This window comes from Trachinotus anak, unplaced genomic scaffold (genome assembly GCF_046630095.1).
Source record: "Trachinotus anak isolate AG129_WGS33_773 ecotype Australia unplaced genomic scaffold, CSIRO_AGI_Tana_v1 ptg000018l, whole genome shotgun sequence".
In the NCBI taxonomy this organism is placed as follows: domain Eukaryota; kingdom Metazoa; phylum Chordata; class Actinopteri; order Carangiformes; family Carangidae; genus Trachinotus; species Trachinotus anak.
In genome coordinates this window covers 9,575,365-9,589,399 of record NW_027273869.1, presented here as the reverse complement: position 1 = coordinate 9,589,399, position 14,035 = coordinate 9,575,365, and the positions used below count along the sequence as shown (strand labels likewise).

The 14,035-nt window shown below is 42.6% G+C and overlaps 1 protein-coding gene across 9 annotated transcripts in view; it reads right to left on the bottom strand.

Moving 5' to 3' along the window:
• Positions 1-8,957: 8,957 nt before the first annotated feature.
• The window catches only part of foxp2 (forkhead box P2), a 105,189-nt gene continuing 100,111 nt past the window's right edge, over positions 8,958-14,035 (bottom strand). For 7 of the 9 annotated variants that reach the window (XM_071502072.1, XM_071502078.1, XM_071502069.1 and 4 more), the window contains 2 exons: positions 12,891-12,935; positions 8,958-12,795 (listed from right to left, as the gene is read on the bottom strand). In XM_071502072.1, the coding sequence (XP_071358173.1) occupies positions 12,651-12,795; positions 12,891-12,935 (190 nt within the window). In that variant the 3' untranslated portion in view covers positions 8,958-12,650. The remainder of the gene's footprint in view (positions 12,796-12,890; positions 12,936-14,035) is intronic. The other 2 variants (XM_071502074.1, XM_071502077.1) reach the window with 1 other exon arrangement.

Genomic DNA, 14,035 nt, shown 5'->3' with positions numbered 1-14,035 from the left:
TCTCTATTTACATATTATTCCAGATCAACATGCCTGTACAAGCACTACTGGGTGTTTTATTATAACAAATAAAAAATAAATAAGGCAGGAAAAGTGCGGGACTGTGATAGGCAAGGAAAGTGATCAGCAAACACAATGATACACAAGCCTGGGAGCCAGCCTGAGGCTACAGCACTTTGGTTTGACCCCAAGAATGTGACACTAAACAAGGATGTAAATACTGTGAGAAATGTGATAGGAGAGAGGAAAAGATAGAAGGAGTGGAGGTAGGAGGAGGAGGAGGTGGAGGATTCTTAGGCCGAGCACATACGCTGTTTGTCGCAGCACCACACACAGAAATACGAGCGCACGTCAAGATAGACAGAGAGTGAGTGGGGAGGTATGACGGCGTCAGACAGATGACAGGGAAACCTTCTGCAGGCTCATCTTCCACTGGGGACCCAGCAGGGGTTACATGGCCGGCAGGTGCAGGGCCACCACTTGTCAGATAAGAAACCGATCTGCATGTGCCCGTCTGCTTTCCCATTGCAGGGCCTCTGGTAAACATCCTGGTTATCTGCAAACAAACAGAGTTTACTAGTGACTGTGAATGAATACATCAAATTTTGATGGAATTGCCGTGTTGGGCTCCCCCGCGCTCCGAATGCAGCTCCACCATGATACAATGTACACCTGAATACATGAATAGCCAACAAGGAGGCCCTTGCTGTTTGTAGGGGTAATGTTGACTGAATTTTTAAAGATGTTATTTTGATTTGACACGACTGGTGGCTCAGCAGAGTTCAGAGGGGGGGAGGTACGAGACAGCCAGACGTGGAGACAGAAAATCATCCAAGGTGGTCTGTGTCTGGGGAAGGGACAGGATAAACAGCGGTGGGAGAAGCAAGAGAGTACGAAGACAAAAGACAATCAGCTGGTAAGGGATGGAATCACCATACTGACTGTCATGGGGACAGACAGTATAGAAAGAGTCGGGGGGGGGGGGGACACAGAAGCCAGCAGATAAACAGATCCAGAGATGACAGGCTCACAGTGACAGCCCTACACATAAAAACATAAAAGCAGTAACACATAAAGACAGACAGATGCAAAGATATACTGTAGAATTAGATGTCAGCATTACAGACAGCAAACTAAAGTCACCTCTACTGCCTGCAGGTAATGTGAGTAATTGGCACCATTTGTTTTTTCTTACACCTTCAATTTATTCCCAACAACGACAATAATAAGAGTCAAAGTGAAAACCGCAGCGTGCCACCATACAGCGCTGCACACACAATGCAAAAAGGGGGCTAGGAGCAAAGCTGACATTACAACACATGCGTTTATGTTGCCTGACAATGTATCGCTTCCACATCAAAGGAAGCCTCCCCTTTTGCAAAAGGAAGCGAGGGCGAAATAAGCGAGGGCCCGCGCTTTATTAACTCCCAATCAATAAACATGCAGTCGGTGGCAAGGTAATCAGGAAACACTGGCAAATGGCCTGACAATGTATCAAAGCCACTGCTCCGAGGCAACGGCGCAAACTCTAACAAGCATTTTATTACCGGTAGCTGTTACTGACATTAGTCAAAAACCAAGAGAGATAAAATAGAATAAGGAATGCAGCGTGGCTGACTGAGAGGGCCCCTCGGCTGAGAGTGTGCACCTCGCGCGTTTGATAGCCGCACGCCTCCTCTTTGATATGATAACAAATATAAATTGTTTAAAAACATCAAATGGGCAGTGAACTGGAAGCAGACGGAGGTTTGGCGTAGGGACCGATGATGTTGCTTGCCCACAAGCACGGGGTGATGCTGCTGCTGCTTTTGGTCAAGTCACAGGAAGTTTTAGTGGGAGCATGAGGCTGTTAAATGATGAGTTAGACTGTTGGCAGAGACAAAACCCCTCTTTAAAAAAAATGACTCTGCTGTGTCTTCAAAGTAGTCCAGTGGCTCCCGGCCCAAGGGTCGTGTCACCTCCTAAGGGTCACAAGATAAATGTGACGGGGGTCATGAGATAAATAATCAGATAGAAAAGAGGAAAAGTCAAGGTTCTGCTTTCCAATTTCTTGTTAATTGTTTATAAAGTAACTGTTTTACATCTTGGGGCCTGACTTTGGTGGAAACCCTAACAATTCAAACGTGTCTGAAACAGGGGGAACAGCTACCCTGGCTCTGTCAAAAGGTATCACCAGTATCTGTGAAGCTCATTAATTCACATGCTATATACTGAAGAGCAAAAATGTAGTTGTGCAGGACCTTGTATGTTTGTGCTAAGCTAAGCTAACTGGCTGCTAACTGGTGGTATCTTCATATTTATCATACAGACATGAGAGTGGTGTCGGTCTCCTCATCAAACAAGAAAACAAACAAGCCAAAACTTCAAATTATTCCTCTCTGAAACATAGTAAAAGGCTAAAGTAAGAAAAACAGAGAAATAAAATTTAGATTAAAAGTTGAGTACATTACTAGAGCCCACCAAGGTTTACCTCATTTTTTCCCCAGCCATGTTCATACTGTGTGGCAGCCGTGTTCGTGGGCTGCCTGATCACCCCAAGGATCACATACAGGTGAGCAATCCAAGATTGAAACCTGCCCCCCCACCCCACCCTGTCAGCTAATTTGTTTGTTTCGTTCCGGGGCAGAGCTGATATTAAAAGGAGATCCTGAGCAGTGCTGCAGTGGGGGGAAGGAGGGAGCTGGGGAAACAGGGAGTCAAGGGGGGAGAGGGAAAAGGAGGGGAGGGGGATGGATGAGTTTACAAGCCTCAGGTATGGTGAATGGGTGAGTGAGAAGATGCAGAAAAGAAGGCAGTGAGGGAGAGAAAAAAAAAATCTCATCCAAATAATTTTCACCCCGTGGGTGCTAAAATGCAAATCACAGATCAAAGAGGTTTGGAATGGAAACTAGCGAGATTGGGAGAGAATATCATCAAACCGAGGTTATATATGTATGTTCAGGATGTGAGCGAGACATGCTGGACCCAGGTAATGGAGCTGACCTGTACTTGAACACTGCCCCCCACTGCCACTATCATTTTCCCACCTGCTTTCTCCCAGGATTGTAGCATGTACTGTACAGTACACTGGAAAGTGATATAGTGCCTCCTTACAATACCTTTCTCCCTCTCCGTTCCCTTTTCATCAGCCAGCGAACGTGCAGTTTACACAAACCTCCTCTCAAAGCCGTGGCGAATTCCTCGCTTACGTGTTGACACTGCGCTGATGTTTGGCAGTGGCATGCTTGCATGTTTCCCTGTGCAGCAAGACGCTTTGTTTTTTTCCAGCTCAGCACACAGCAAACTTCAGAAAACAGATTAATGTCAGGAAAGACAGTCAAGCAGTCACCCAACAAAACAACCACCGGTGTTGTGTATGTGTGCCTGAGTGGTGTTTGACTTAGTTTGACGAGGCACTGCCCCAAAACGCACCTGACCAGAGCAAAATGAAAAGTGTTAACGCAGTGTAGCTCAAATCAGCCTCCTATGCGCAGATGGGAGAGAGCGTGCAGTGGGTGGGGAGGCGCGGGCGCAGAGAGAAAGGGCCGAGCTATAGATAGAAACAGAGAGGAAGGATGTGACTGGGAGAAAGTGAGGGTAAACTCAGTATGAGGAGTCACCACATTAATACCTAATTAATGTCTGTCTCCCCATTAATGTCTAATTAATAATCCATGCCTGTCTCACCCACCTGAAGCTGTCATAACTTTTCTTGCATGCTGACATTAAATGTGACGTTGTTGGCTTGTGGCAGGTTGAACTTTTGTTGTCTGTCTGACTTAAACTGGCAAATGACAGCATTTTATATTTAAATGTATCTACAATTTTGAGGTTGTCCAGAGGCCATAGGCAAGTCCAACAATAAATTTGTGCAGCTGAACTTTTCTTCTTTCTTCGAGTTTATAGTAGTTTATGGTTTGTAGTTCAGCAGTAAAATGAGGCGTATGGAGTTAGTGCGTCAGTGAATTTTCCCATGACTGGATGTGGTGAGAACGGACCCTGAGCTGAGGAAAAAAGATCACAAAGTCACTTCTTTAAATCAACACAAACTCGGTCACCTCATCACCACGTCACTTTGTTCTGCAATTCTGAACTGCAATTACAGAAAATCCGTTCAAATACACTTCTTCCTCCACAGAGTCAAGGGTCATCTTTCAAAGCGTGTCTTCCCAGAGACAGAGCAGGTATTCAAGTTGCAGTGTTTTGCGTTTGCCATCTGCATCAGCACCAAAGCCCCCCCCCCCCCCCACCCCACCCTGTGTGGATTAGTGGTTCGTGGCACTTTGACTCTCACTGCCACAGGATTCAAAACACAGCTGCTTTTTATGGTTGGTCAGCACAACCTGTGCGTGGACCGCACTCAGTCTTCATGCAGCCCTCTTCAAAGACACGGTTCCTTCTCCACTGTCGTCTCTTTCTCTCCTGGTATTTGCTTTTGAATGTAAATCCCTAATCCTCCCATCGTGTCCCCTCTCTCTGTCCACCCATCCTTCCATCTCTTCTCCCCGTGAACCTCTCCATCCCCTTGTTATTGCCAGACATCCAAATTTCTCTGCACCCAGTGTCACCTGCTTTGTAATCTGATTACTTCAAGGTGGAATTAGTATGTATATTTAATGCAGTTTTTCTTCTTTTCTCCTCTCCGTCTTTTATTCTTTTTAAATCTTGATGAGTGATGCAGGGAGGAACGGAGATGGGGTGGGGTTGCTCTTCTTGCATGTCTGGCGGATATGCCAGGGCCATGCTAATAAATGACAGCTGATTTATGCGTCTGTATTCTTTTATTTATAAAAAAATAGCAAGCGGGCTGATTTCTGATATTAATAATACAAGTGGATCCACTTTGATTAGGCTTCTGTGGAGAGCTGTGCATATTCAGCATTACAATTAAAGCCTCTGATGTGAAATAGGAATGACACGCTAATGAAGCGAGCTAGCGAGCCTGAACCGCGACTGTCCAACAGCATTACGGCCCATCTCGGATGAAGAGTAATTATACAAGGAACACTGAAATGTCATTAAAAATCTTCAGTAAGTGATTTAACCCACCATTCCTCACTAATGCTAGATACTTCTTTTTTTCTTTACCACCCCTCAACCCCCACACGATCAACTCCCAAGGTTTTCCTGTTCTTTTTATATTTTTAAAAAAAAAAATCTTTTATTTTCTCTCCACAAGACCAAGACCAAACTTCTCCTTCAGAAGTTCCACAATCACAAAAAAAGACACCAGACTCCTTAAACACAAACATATTGAGATTTGAGACAAAGACATACAATTGCATTGTCCTAATTTAATTGCAGAAGTCGGTGGTGCCGGTGGTGGTAGGTAATTGAAATCATTCCATTATAAATTCCATTATGAATTGGTGATTAAGGCCAGATGTGATTACCATGGATTAAAGATGATAGTTGGGATTTTTTTTTTTTTTTTTTTTTTTTTTTTCCAGCATAACCTCTCCAGCCACCTGCACGCTATCCACCTCAAACAGCTTGATTTATCACAACTAACATGTAAGGGAAGAAAGCAATATGAGAGAGAGATATGATGTGTGGAAAAGAGGGGAAATATGGGGGATAAAGGCGAAGAGTGTGTTTGAGGGGAGTGTTGTTTCTAAGAGGATTTAGTTAATCTGATTCTACCCTTTCAATTCTTCTTTGATGTGCTCATTTTCACAGGCAAAAGATTTACCAGCAGCCTAGAAGGGTTGTTGTTGTTGTTGTTAAGGCGTCGAACAAACAAATAATGAGCTATATCATGTTACCATATCATATTCATCAGGGCTATTGTCAAGTCGTTGTGCGCTTGTGTGTGTGTGTGTGTGTGTGTGAGACAGGGGGAGAGGGAACCTGATAGGATGAGTGTGTGTGTGTGTATGTGGCAGATAATGCCACAGGCAAGAATTCATGAATATCAGCAGTTTCTCACCATTTTGTTGGGTTAATCCCTTGTTTCAGTTGGAGAAATAGGCATTTCTCTTGCATACATTACACCGGTGCCTGCACATCACATCCACACAAAGTGAAAAGTACCTTTACGTCAGGGCCCTCTGATGTAACGATGAGTGAAGCTTTACGTATCGAGGTCACGCGCTGTTTTTGTCGATCTCAGCAGCTCCTCCACCAGAGCAGAAACTCCGGCGTGTGGCGATGGGGAAGGTGAGTTTGGAGTCGGGTTTGACTTTAAAACACAGTGACCAGTGGAAAACACAATGCCGGACCAAGCATCTCCTGGGAGTTTTGTTTTTGACTGTAAGCTTGCTCACTGTGAGGCCTTGACAATGAAAGTTTTCACACAAAAGTTAGGACTTACATAAACCATAAAGTGTACCAAAAACTTTGCCGTTGTTGGTGTGACGAACACGAGACTCCTCTGATGGCATCTGATGTGGAGCACAGCACCTTGCGGCACCCAGCTCAGCGCTGTTACGAGGGCTGGGCAGAGCGGGGAACGGGCACAAGCGTCCCCCTCGCCCACCACCAACCCAAGCGTCATGCCTCCGAGCTATGCAATTATTTTTGTACTGCGTCCAATATCAACTTGAGAGCAATGCAAATTATTTAAGACGCGCTTTTCAGGGCTCGCAATTATAATAATGATGATCTCAATTAGCGTCGCCATTGCCTCGGACTATTTAGCAGGCAATTTTGCAGCCTGAGGGCGAGGGTCTTCTAGGGAGCCGACATGCATGGTCAGGTCAGAAGGGATGGAGAGAGAAAGAAAGAGACAGAGGGAGAGAGAGAGAGAGAGTCTGGACTCTTAATCAATAAACCGCGAGACTGGAGATATTTACCAGCCCATCCCACCGGGGGACGGTTCATAAATTGACCTAATTGGTCAGTGTTGGTGATGCAATGAATGATGCCAGGATACACTGTCTAATTCAGAGGGGCAGGATGTGAGACATTTAGCCTCTTAACATTGTGCTGAGATCTGCCCCACGTGAAAGAGGTTCCGGGAATAGCTTGCGCAAAGTACTCTCACGCGCTTTCTTCCCGAGAGCGAGACAAGAAGATTGATACCACTCTCGTGTCTGCATGGTAAATATCACACTACCAGCCACGGCCGGTTAGCTTAGCTTAGCATACAGACCAGAAACATGGGGAAACTGCTAGCCCGGCTCTCTTCAGAGGTAACAGAATCTGCCCGCCAGGACCTCTACAAGTTCACGCGTTATATATTTCATTTGTCCCTCTGTAAAACCACAACTTGTTGTTTTTACTTTTACGTCTTTTTTGAATGGACTAAACAAATAAGATATAACGTATCAATTAGTGACCTTTTTTTGTGCTGGTAAATTCTGTCACCCCTGTTTTCCGCATTCCCTGTCTTTACGCTAAGTAAAGCGAACTAAGCTAAGCTCCTGGCTGTAGCTTCGTGTTCACCACATACATACTTGTGGTATCAATCTTCTCATCGAACTGTTGATAAGAATATGAATACGCATTTTTCAAAATGTCAAACATTACTTTACAGTTCCAAAAACACATTTTCTTCCAGAAATGAACTCCTCTGTCAGTGCATTCTCCCTCTCCCAGCCTCTAGTATACTGCACTGCCACTGTATATTAGAGGGACTTCTTTTACCCCACCGTTCATGTGGAAAAGGCTTGCACCACCAGCTACCCTTTCTTTTATTCATCGCACTGTAAATAACTCCACTTTATGAAAAGCAGCCAGTGTGACTCACGGATACCTCTCTAACCACAACCCATTATTATTTCATGGCCTTTGAAAGAAGGGTCTCTAGCAGGCGCTCTCACACTTTAATGTCGGAGCTCCCTCTGATGTTGTGTAGTACACAGCGGCCCTTGTTGCACTCCGTATGCGATCCCTCACTTGAATTCACAAACACTTCCAAGTGCATAAATAGCACAGAAGACGAGTGCCTTGCGAGCTAGCTAATGCTCTGGAACGCCATTGCTGAGGAGATAACAGGCGCCTGCCATGGCTGATGCCTGGGACTGTCATTGGGGGGAAGAGAAAGAGGAGTGTGTCTGTGCGCCTTTATGAAAAAAATGCTGTTGTTTTCTGACCTCTCATGGGACATCATATGGTAAGGAAAAAGAACATGCATCAGCGTTACGATTAAATGACCAGCGGACATGATTCAAAGGGTCTCACGATGTCCCTGAGCACCCTTTGGAACGTGTAGAAGGCTCTCGGCATACAGACGAGCTAATGGGCAACCTATTGGTCATGGTAGATTCAGTTTGAATCTCAATGAGGGTGTCAGTGTGTGGCTGCTCCATGACCGACAAGGTGTGGTGGGCCTGCTGGAGTTGATTTAGCCACATGGTCTGTCATAGCATTTTACCAGTCAACATCCATCAATCGAAAGGCTAAAAGGCCAGTCCCCCCCCCCCCTTTGAAGTGTCAAGAGGAAACTGCTGTCTTGAAGACGAATGGAAAATGGAAGACGTCTGATGAAATTTCACATCTTTGTTTTCTCTACATGATGCAGAACCCTGATGGTAATAAGGCAGATTTTTTTTTTTACATGAGCATGACAACAGACTTAATAATGTGGCTTGTGTCAAAACCACTTTTGCAGTGTGTAGCTCAGAAATGAAGCCTAGCTGGCTAAGTCACTTCTTACAAAAGCCTTTCAAAGGTACACAGCAGTACTTCCGTGTATACTGGGACATGCTTGTGTTACATGAAAGCAGTGGGCTTGAATCATACCAAGGCTAAACCCATTACAGGTCCAGAGGGGTGGGCAATACAGTGCCTTGTCCCGCTCTTCTAAACAAGACTCTAGGTGCTGGAAGCTGGAACAAAGCCTTGTAACATATACATTAAATTTTAATTGTTTTTTTCCAACCCCTTCCTTCACATCTCTGAAGTAGCAGCTCCTGAAACGTTAAAAGTGTAATGCCAGCTAGATTTTCATGGCTGTGCCTTTGTAGAATAAAAGATATATGTGTAACAGTGGAAAGGAAAAAAAAAAATTACTCTCTGATGCTGGAGGTAGACAGTTGTTTTTCAAATTCCAAGTTTTGGTCCTTTATTTTATTCAGCAGTGAAATGCCATGAATACAGAAAATAATAACGTTTGTTACAATTCTCAACCATGACCTTCTAATGTCAGAGAACCTTTAACGTATGGACACAGTACACAGTAATGAAAAGTATCAAAAAAAAGTAGTTGAATCTCGATCAAAAGGAAATGAAACAAAAAAAAGTTTTCACCAATTACATAAACATATGTTTGCTACAGTCCCAATTTACTGTATACATAGGGGGATCATATTCCCAATTATTAGAGAAGGATAGCAGTAGAAAGGATACATGACTCAACTGCCAGACATAATGCTTCATAAAGTATGCACAGAGGTACAAGCAATAAATACACACATTAGGTTAAGCCTTACAGCTACGCAAAGCAGATGCAGAAAAAGCAGGTTTGCTATTCTTAGCGAGCAATGAGAGAGAAACAGTAAAAATTCAGGTAAGTCAGAAAAGAAACACTGAGATTTTTTTTTCCTCTTAGAAAAAAGTCTGGTAAATTTATGGGTCCACCAACATTTTTTTTACATAAGTATGCACAGTTATCAAAATACAGACAAAATCAACCCAGAAAATCCAGACAATCCTAAAATCTAGTGGAGGAGCAGATCGCAGTTCTGGAGGTCTTTCTGGTATTATGTGCAAGCAACTATTTTAGACATTTTTTTACTTAATTTATACAAAACCCATGCAAATCTACAGGTAATATGCATTCTGTGGCTGACAGGTTTTATCCTTCCCAAAACAGTATATCTGAGGTAATGTACGTACATTTAGGCCATCGTCCCGATGATTTTTATTATATTCTTTTTATTAGTTCTTGTTTCCAGTCCACCAAATGATTTTTAGACATGCATTTTTTAAACACAATATTCCCTTACAGGTAATCTATACATTATCATTCTACAAATGTTTGAGGACAACCTATTACAATGCAAATCTTCCATATCTTGACGCAGGGAATGTAAACGTTGGTTTGAGCCACGTCCTATGAGACAAGCGTAGTAAAGTGTAACAGCTCTTGTGGCATTCTAATAACTCGTGCAATCTGTCATAATTGTTCTGAATTTGTTGTGCAGAGGTAGAAGCTTTTAGAAAGCCTTTTTGGGTAAGTGGGAGAACCCTTTTTTTTTTCTTTTTTTTTCTTTTTTTTTTTTTTTTTGAAAGACGCAGCGTCCTTTTTATTTGGTGTGATAAGATTATTAAGAACGTCGTCTTCAAGTCGTTTTGCTGACTCCAGCTAAGTATTGAAGGGATAAGCTTTGTTCCTGGGCCCAGTACCCTCTTGACGTGGAACTGGCATGTGTGTGTGTGTGTGTGTGTGTGTTTGTGTGTGTGTGTACTTTACATGCTGTGTGTTTGTACAGTACTGCATGTGTCTGCGTGTTAAGCTCTTACAGCCAATTTCTTGCCTTGGCGCAACACTTGAAAACAACATATGCACAGTGTGTTTCCATTTTGGTCAAAGCAGACAGACGTGTTGTTCATTACAGCACGATACAAAGCCACTCGTTGGTTCTTTGACAGCATACATTTTCTGCAGCTGGAGATTTAACCGAAACAAGAACGTTGGCAGACCAAAAGCTCGGGGTCTGTGTGTCTGTGTGTGTTCACGCGCATGTATATTAGTCTCTGACAGGTTGTGTGTGGTTGTTTTAGCGTTTCTTTATCCCATACAAGAGGAGGCAGAATTTTGTGTAACTTTGGTTTACTGAAAACAGAAATGACCATTAAAGCAACAACACTTTTCTAGATGACATTGGCTGTGAGGGAAATGATGGGACGCAGTCTCCACAATAACTACTTCTCTTTAGTCTCTATAAATACCAAGTGTGTTATAAAAAGCTGGCTACCTATACAGAATACATCAGTGCTAACACCAGATGTATCTATATAGTTTAGAAGCTATGAACCACACAATGAGTATTTGATGTTTGATGAAGTTAAAGCAAATATCACCTAGAAAAGGTTACCTTTCACCTTAGATATCCTCTTCTGCAATGGCTATTATTATTTGCTTTTACATGGTAACCAAGCCACATCATTTCATATCAACTTGAAATTATGACTTATTTGGCTTCACTAGATATTTTTAATGTTTGGTTAGCGATGTTTTCAGTTTCGGTTTCGACGCGGCTCGGAACAAAACCGCCATGGAAATAAGACGTGACATTATTTTGACAGTCCCACTTAGAACATTACATATTCACCAGGTTAGAAAAAAAACAAAAGAAAAGAAAACAAAAAAAAAACAATGACTTTTGATGTGAAATATAGAACAAAAAGTAAAAAATAAAATAAGTTCACAACAACACAATGTTTCTGCACTTCCATTGAATACACAAATGTTTTGTTTTGGTCATGATCCACTTTTACAGTTAGCTGCTCTCTACCAGTCAAATCACCAGCACAAAATGCCTGCAGTTCAAATGTCACATCACCTTTTACCTACAGCACGTCTGGCAGAAAATCTCCAGAAAAGTGGACGCTCTATGAGTTATCAAATTACACATCAAAATCAGCATTTATTTCCCATCTCTCCTTCTCGTGATCATCTTTGTATAGGGCAAAATGAAACAATCCCAGAGGTTATTCGAAGGTAGTTTGCGGAACAAAAGCTTCTCTTTGTACTAGTTTAAAGTCACAGAAGGCGGACCAAGAGGAGTTTGGTGGCTTCTGTCTATAAGCTATTGGCCATTGCTAGTGTTGGCTTTGGTTTCTAGCTGTTGCCTGTGACTGTTTGCAGGTAGACAAAGCTTTAGAACGAGGAGGTAAGGAGAACAGCAAGAAGAAAATTATGCAGAAATGCATTTGTTTCGTAAATGGTGCTTTACACAAACTATTTTTTTCCCCCAACTTAATTTCCAGTTTTTTTTACTTTTAATCACAAACAGATAATAGACTGGAAGCCAACTTTTTTTCCTTTTTTTTTTCCTTTTTTTTTTTTGGACAGCTGCAACAACAGTCTTGGTACCGCAGTTCCGTTACTGGTGTAATTCAGGGAATGGCATTTACAGTTGGTGGTGTCTAAAATCATATTTGGAAATTAATGATGGTAAAAAAAAACCCAAAACAAAACAAAACAAAAAAGAGCTGAAAATAATATACTGGTTTTTATAATAGTAGCAACATACAGGCAGTGACACAAATTTCTGAGACTACTCCTGTGCAAATGATAACAGAGCAACAACTTGAATTGAACCAGCAATTGTTTCTAGACATTAACAACTACTGTGGGTTGGATTATTCACAAACATAAAATGTCTTCCTTTTTGGCAGTATATGAGGCCGCTAGCTTTCAACGGAACATGATTTGCTCATTTGTTTCATGTTTTTTTCCCCATCCATGAGTCCATCATCCGTGTAGTGTATGTGGCCACGCCATCTCTAATGAAATAGGTCTCAAAGAGTTACTTTTTTTTAATCAGACATCTCATGTCTGTCATGTTTGGGGATCCCAAAGGGCTGCGACAAAGAGTTCCTTTGGACCGGTCTCCATCCGGATGCATGCTCAATAAATAGTCCCAGTGGTGAGAGAGACAAAGAGAGAGTCAGCTGTGGTTGCTTGGACTGTGGAGTGGTTTCTAGTCTTGCAGGAGGTCTGTGTGAGAGAAACAGTGCGGCTGGGTGAAGGGATACATTGACCAAAAACTGTATCCTAGTCACTCAAGGTCTTCTGATAAGTTCCCTTCCTCCAGCTCCCGGTCCTCCTCCAGCTCTGGACTGTGATTGGCTGTCGTCACCAGTGACATCGGACAGTCGTCATCATCCATGTTGAGCGGCTCCTCCTTCACGTGAACTGGTGGCCTGCGACACAGTCACATCAGCAATAAATTTTAGGGTTTTATATGTTTTATGATAAATTTCTGCAGCCAAAAGCACTTGTTTGATCAAAAACTCACCACTTAAGTTTGTCATGTGAAAAATTTAAAGTAACTGGAAAACACCTAGAGTATAAAGACATAAAAGAAAATGTAGTAATGCAAATTATTACCACTATAAAGTAATATATAACACAGGAAAACGGTTTCTGCTCATGAATTTCCTTTACTGCACATGGAATACACAATGTGGTGTTCAGCTGATAAATATTTCGTATCAAAAAACAAGCATATAACAGCCATTACATGCATTATCTAGTGAACGTAACAACCATGTTGTTTGTGAGACGCTAATTTGACATGATGCCTCACGTCTACTGTAAGTAAGCGCATGAAAATTGCATGAAAAACATGGCCCCTGTAAGGCCGATAAGCTGTGATGTTCCAGACATGTTTGGCATTTAAAAGTTTACTGATGACACCAGGTTGAAATACATGAAAAAGGAAAAAGGGAAAAAAAACAGGCCACATGATAAATAATGGAGAATTTCTCATCCCTGAGCCCCCTGGAGCAAAGGCAGAGGAGAGGCTTTTTTATCTAGTTAATAGAAAGCGCAGCCACTCGTTAATATGCAGGGGCTGTGCATGTCGCTCCTCAAGAGGAAAAACCGGCAGCTAGGTTCTGCCATTAATCAACTTCAGCCCCGGCAGTTCGCTCGGACACCATGATACATGTTTTTAACTCTAAATGGATGAATATCTTTAGCCACTGTCAATAAGCGCTGGGCAGGAAGCAGCAGCAGCAGCGCTGTGAGCAGGACACCTCTCCCTTCAGAACAACAGAGGAGCCCAACACAAAAGTGTTGGGCGACTAACAAGAATAATAATGCTGTCACACACAAACAAGGCAGAACATGATCTGGGGCCCTAGTCGGGGAGAGGGTTTTGTGCCACGATGATAAATCTGACAAAACCTAATTATTCCTGACACATTGGATGCATCAGAAAATCCCCCTAGACTTTAAAGAGGAGGATGGGGAGGGAGAGGGAGACTTATCAAGTAGTAGTACGTTAGGACGCGTCTCATAGCCTTTCTCTTGGGTTGCCTTCATCAGTGACAGGGGGGAGGGTGGGGGGCTTTGAATTTGAAAAGAATTTTAAAAGGTACAGATGACTTTAATATTCAGAGCCAAATACTGTAAATTAATATTCTGATGTGGTGGGAT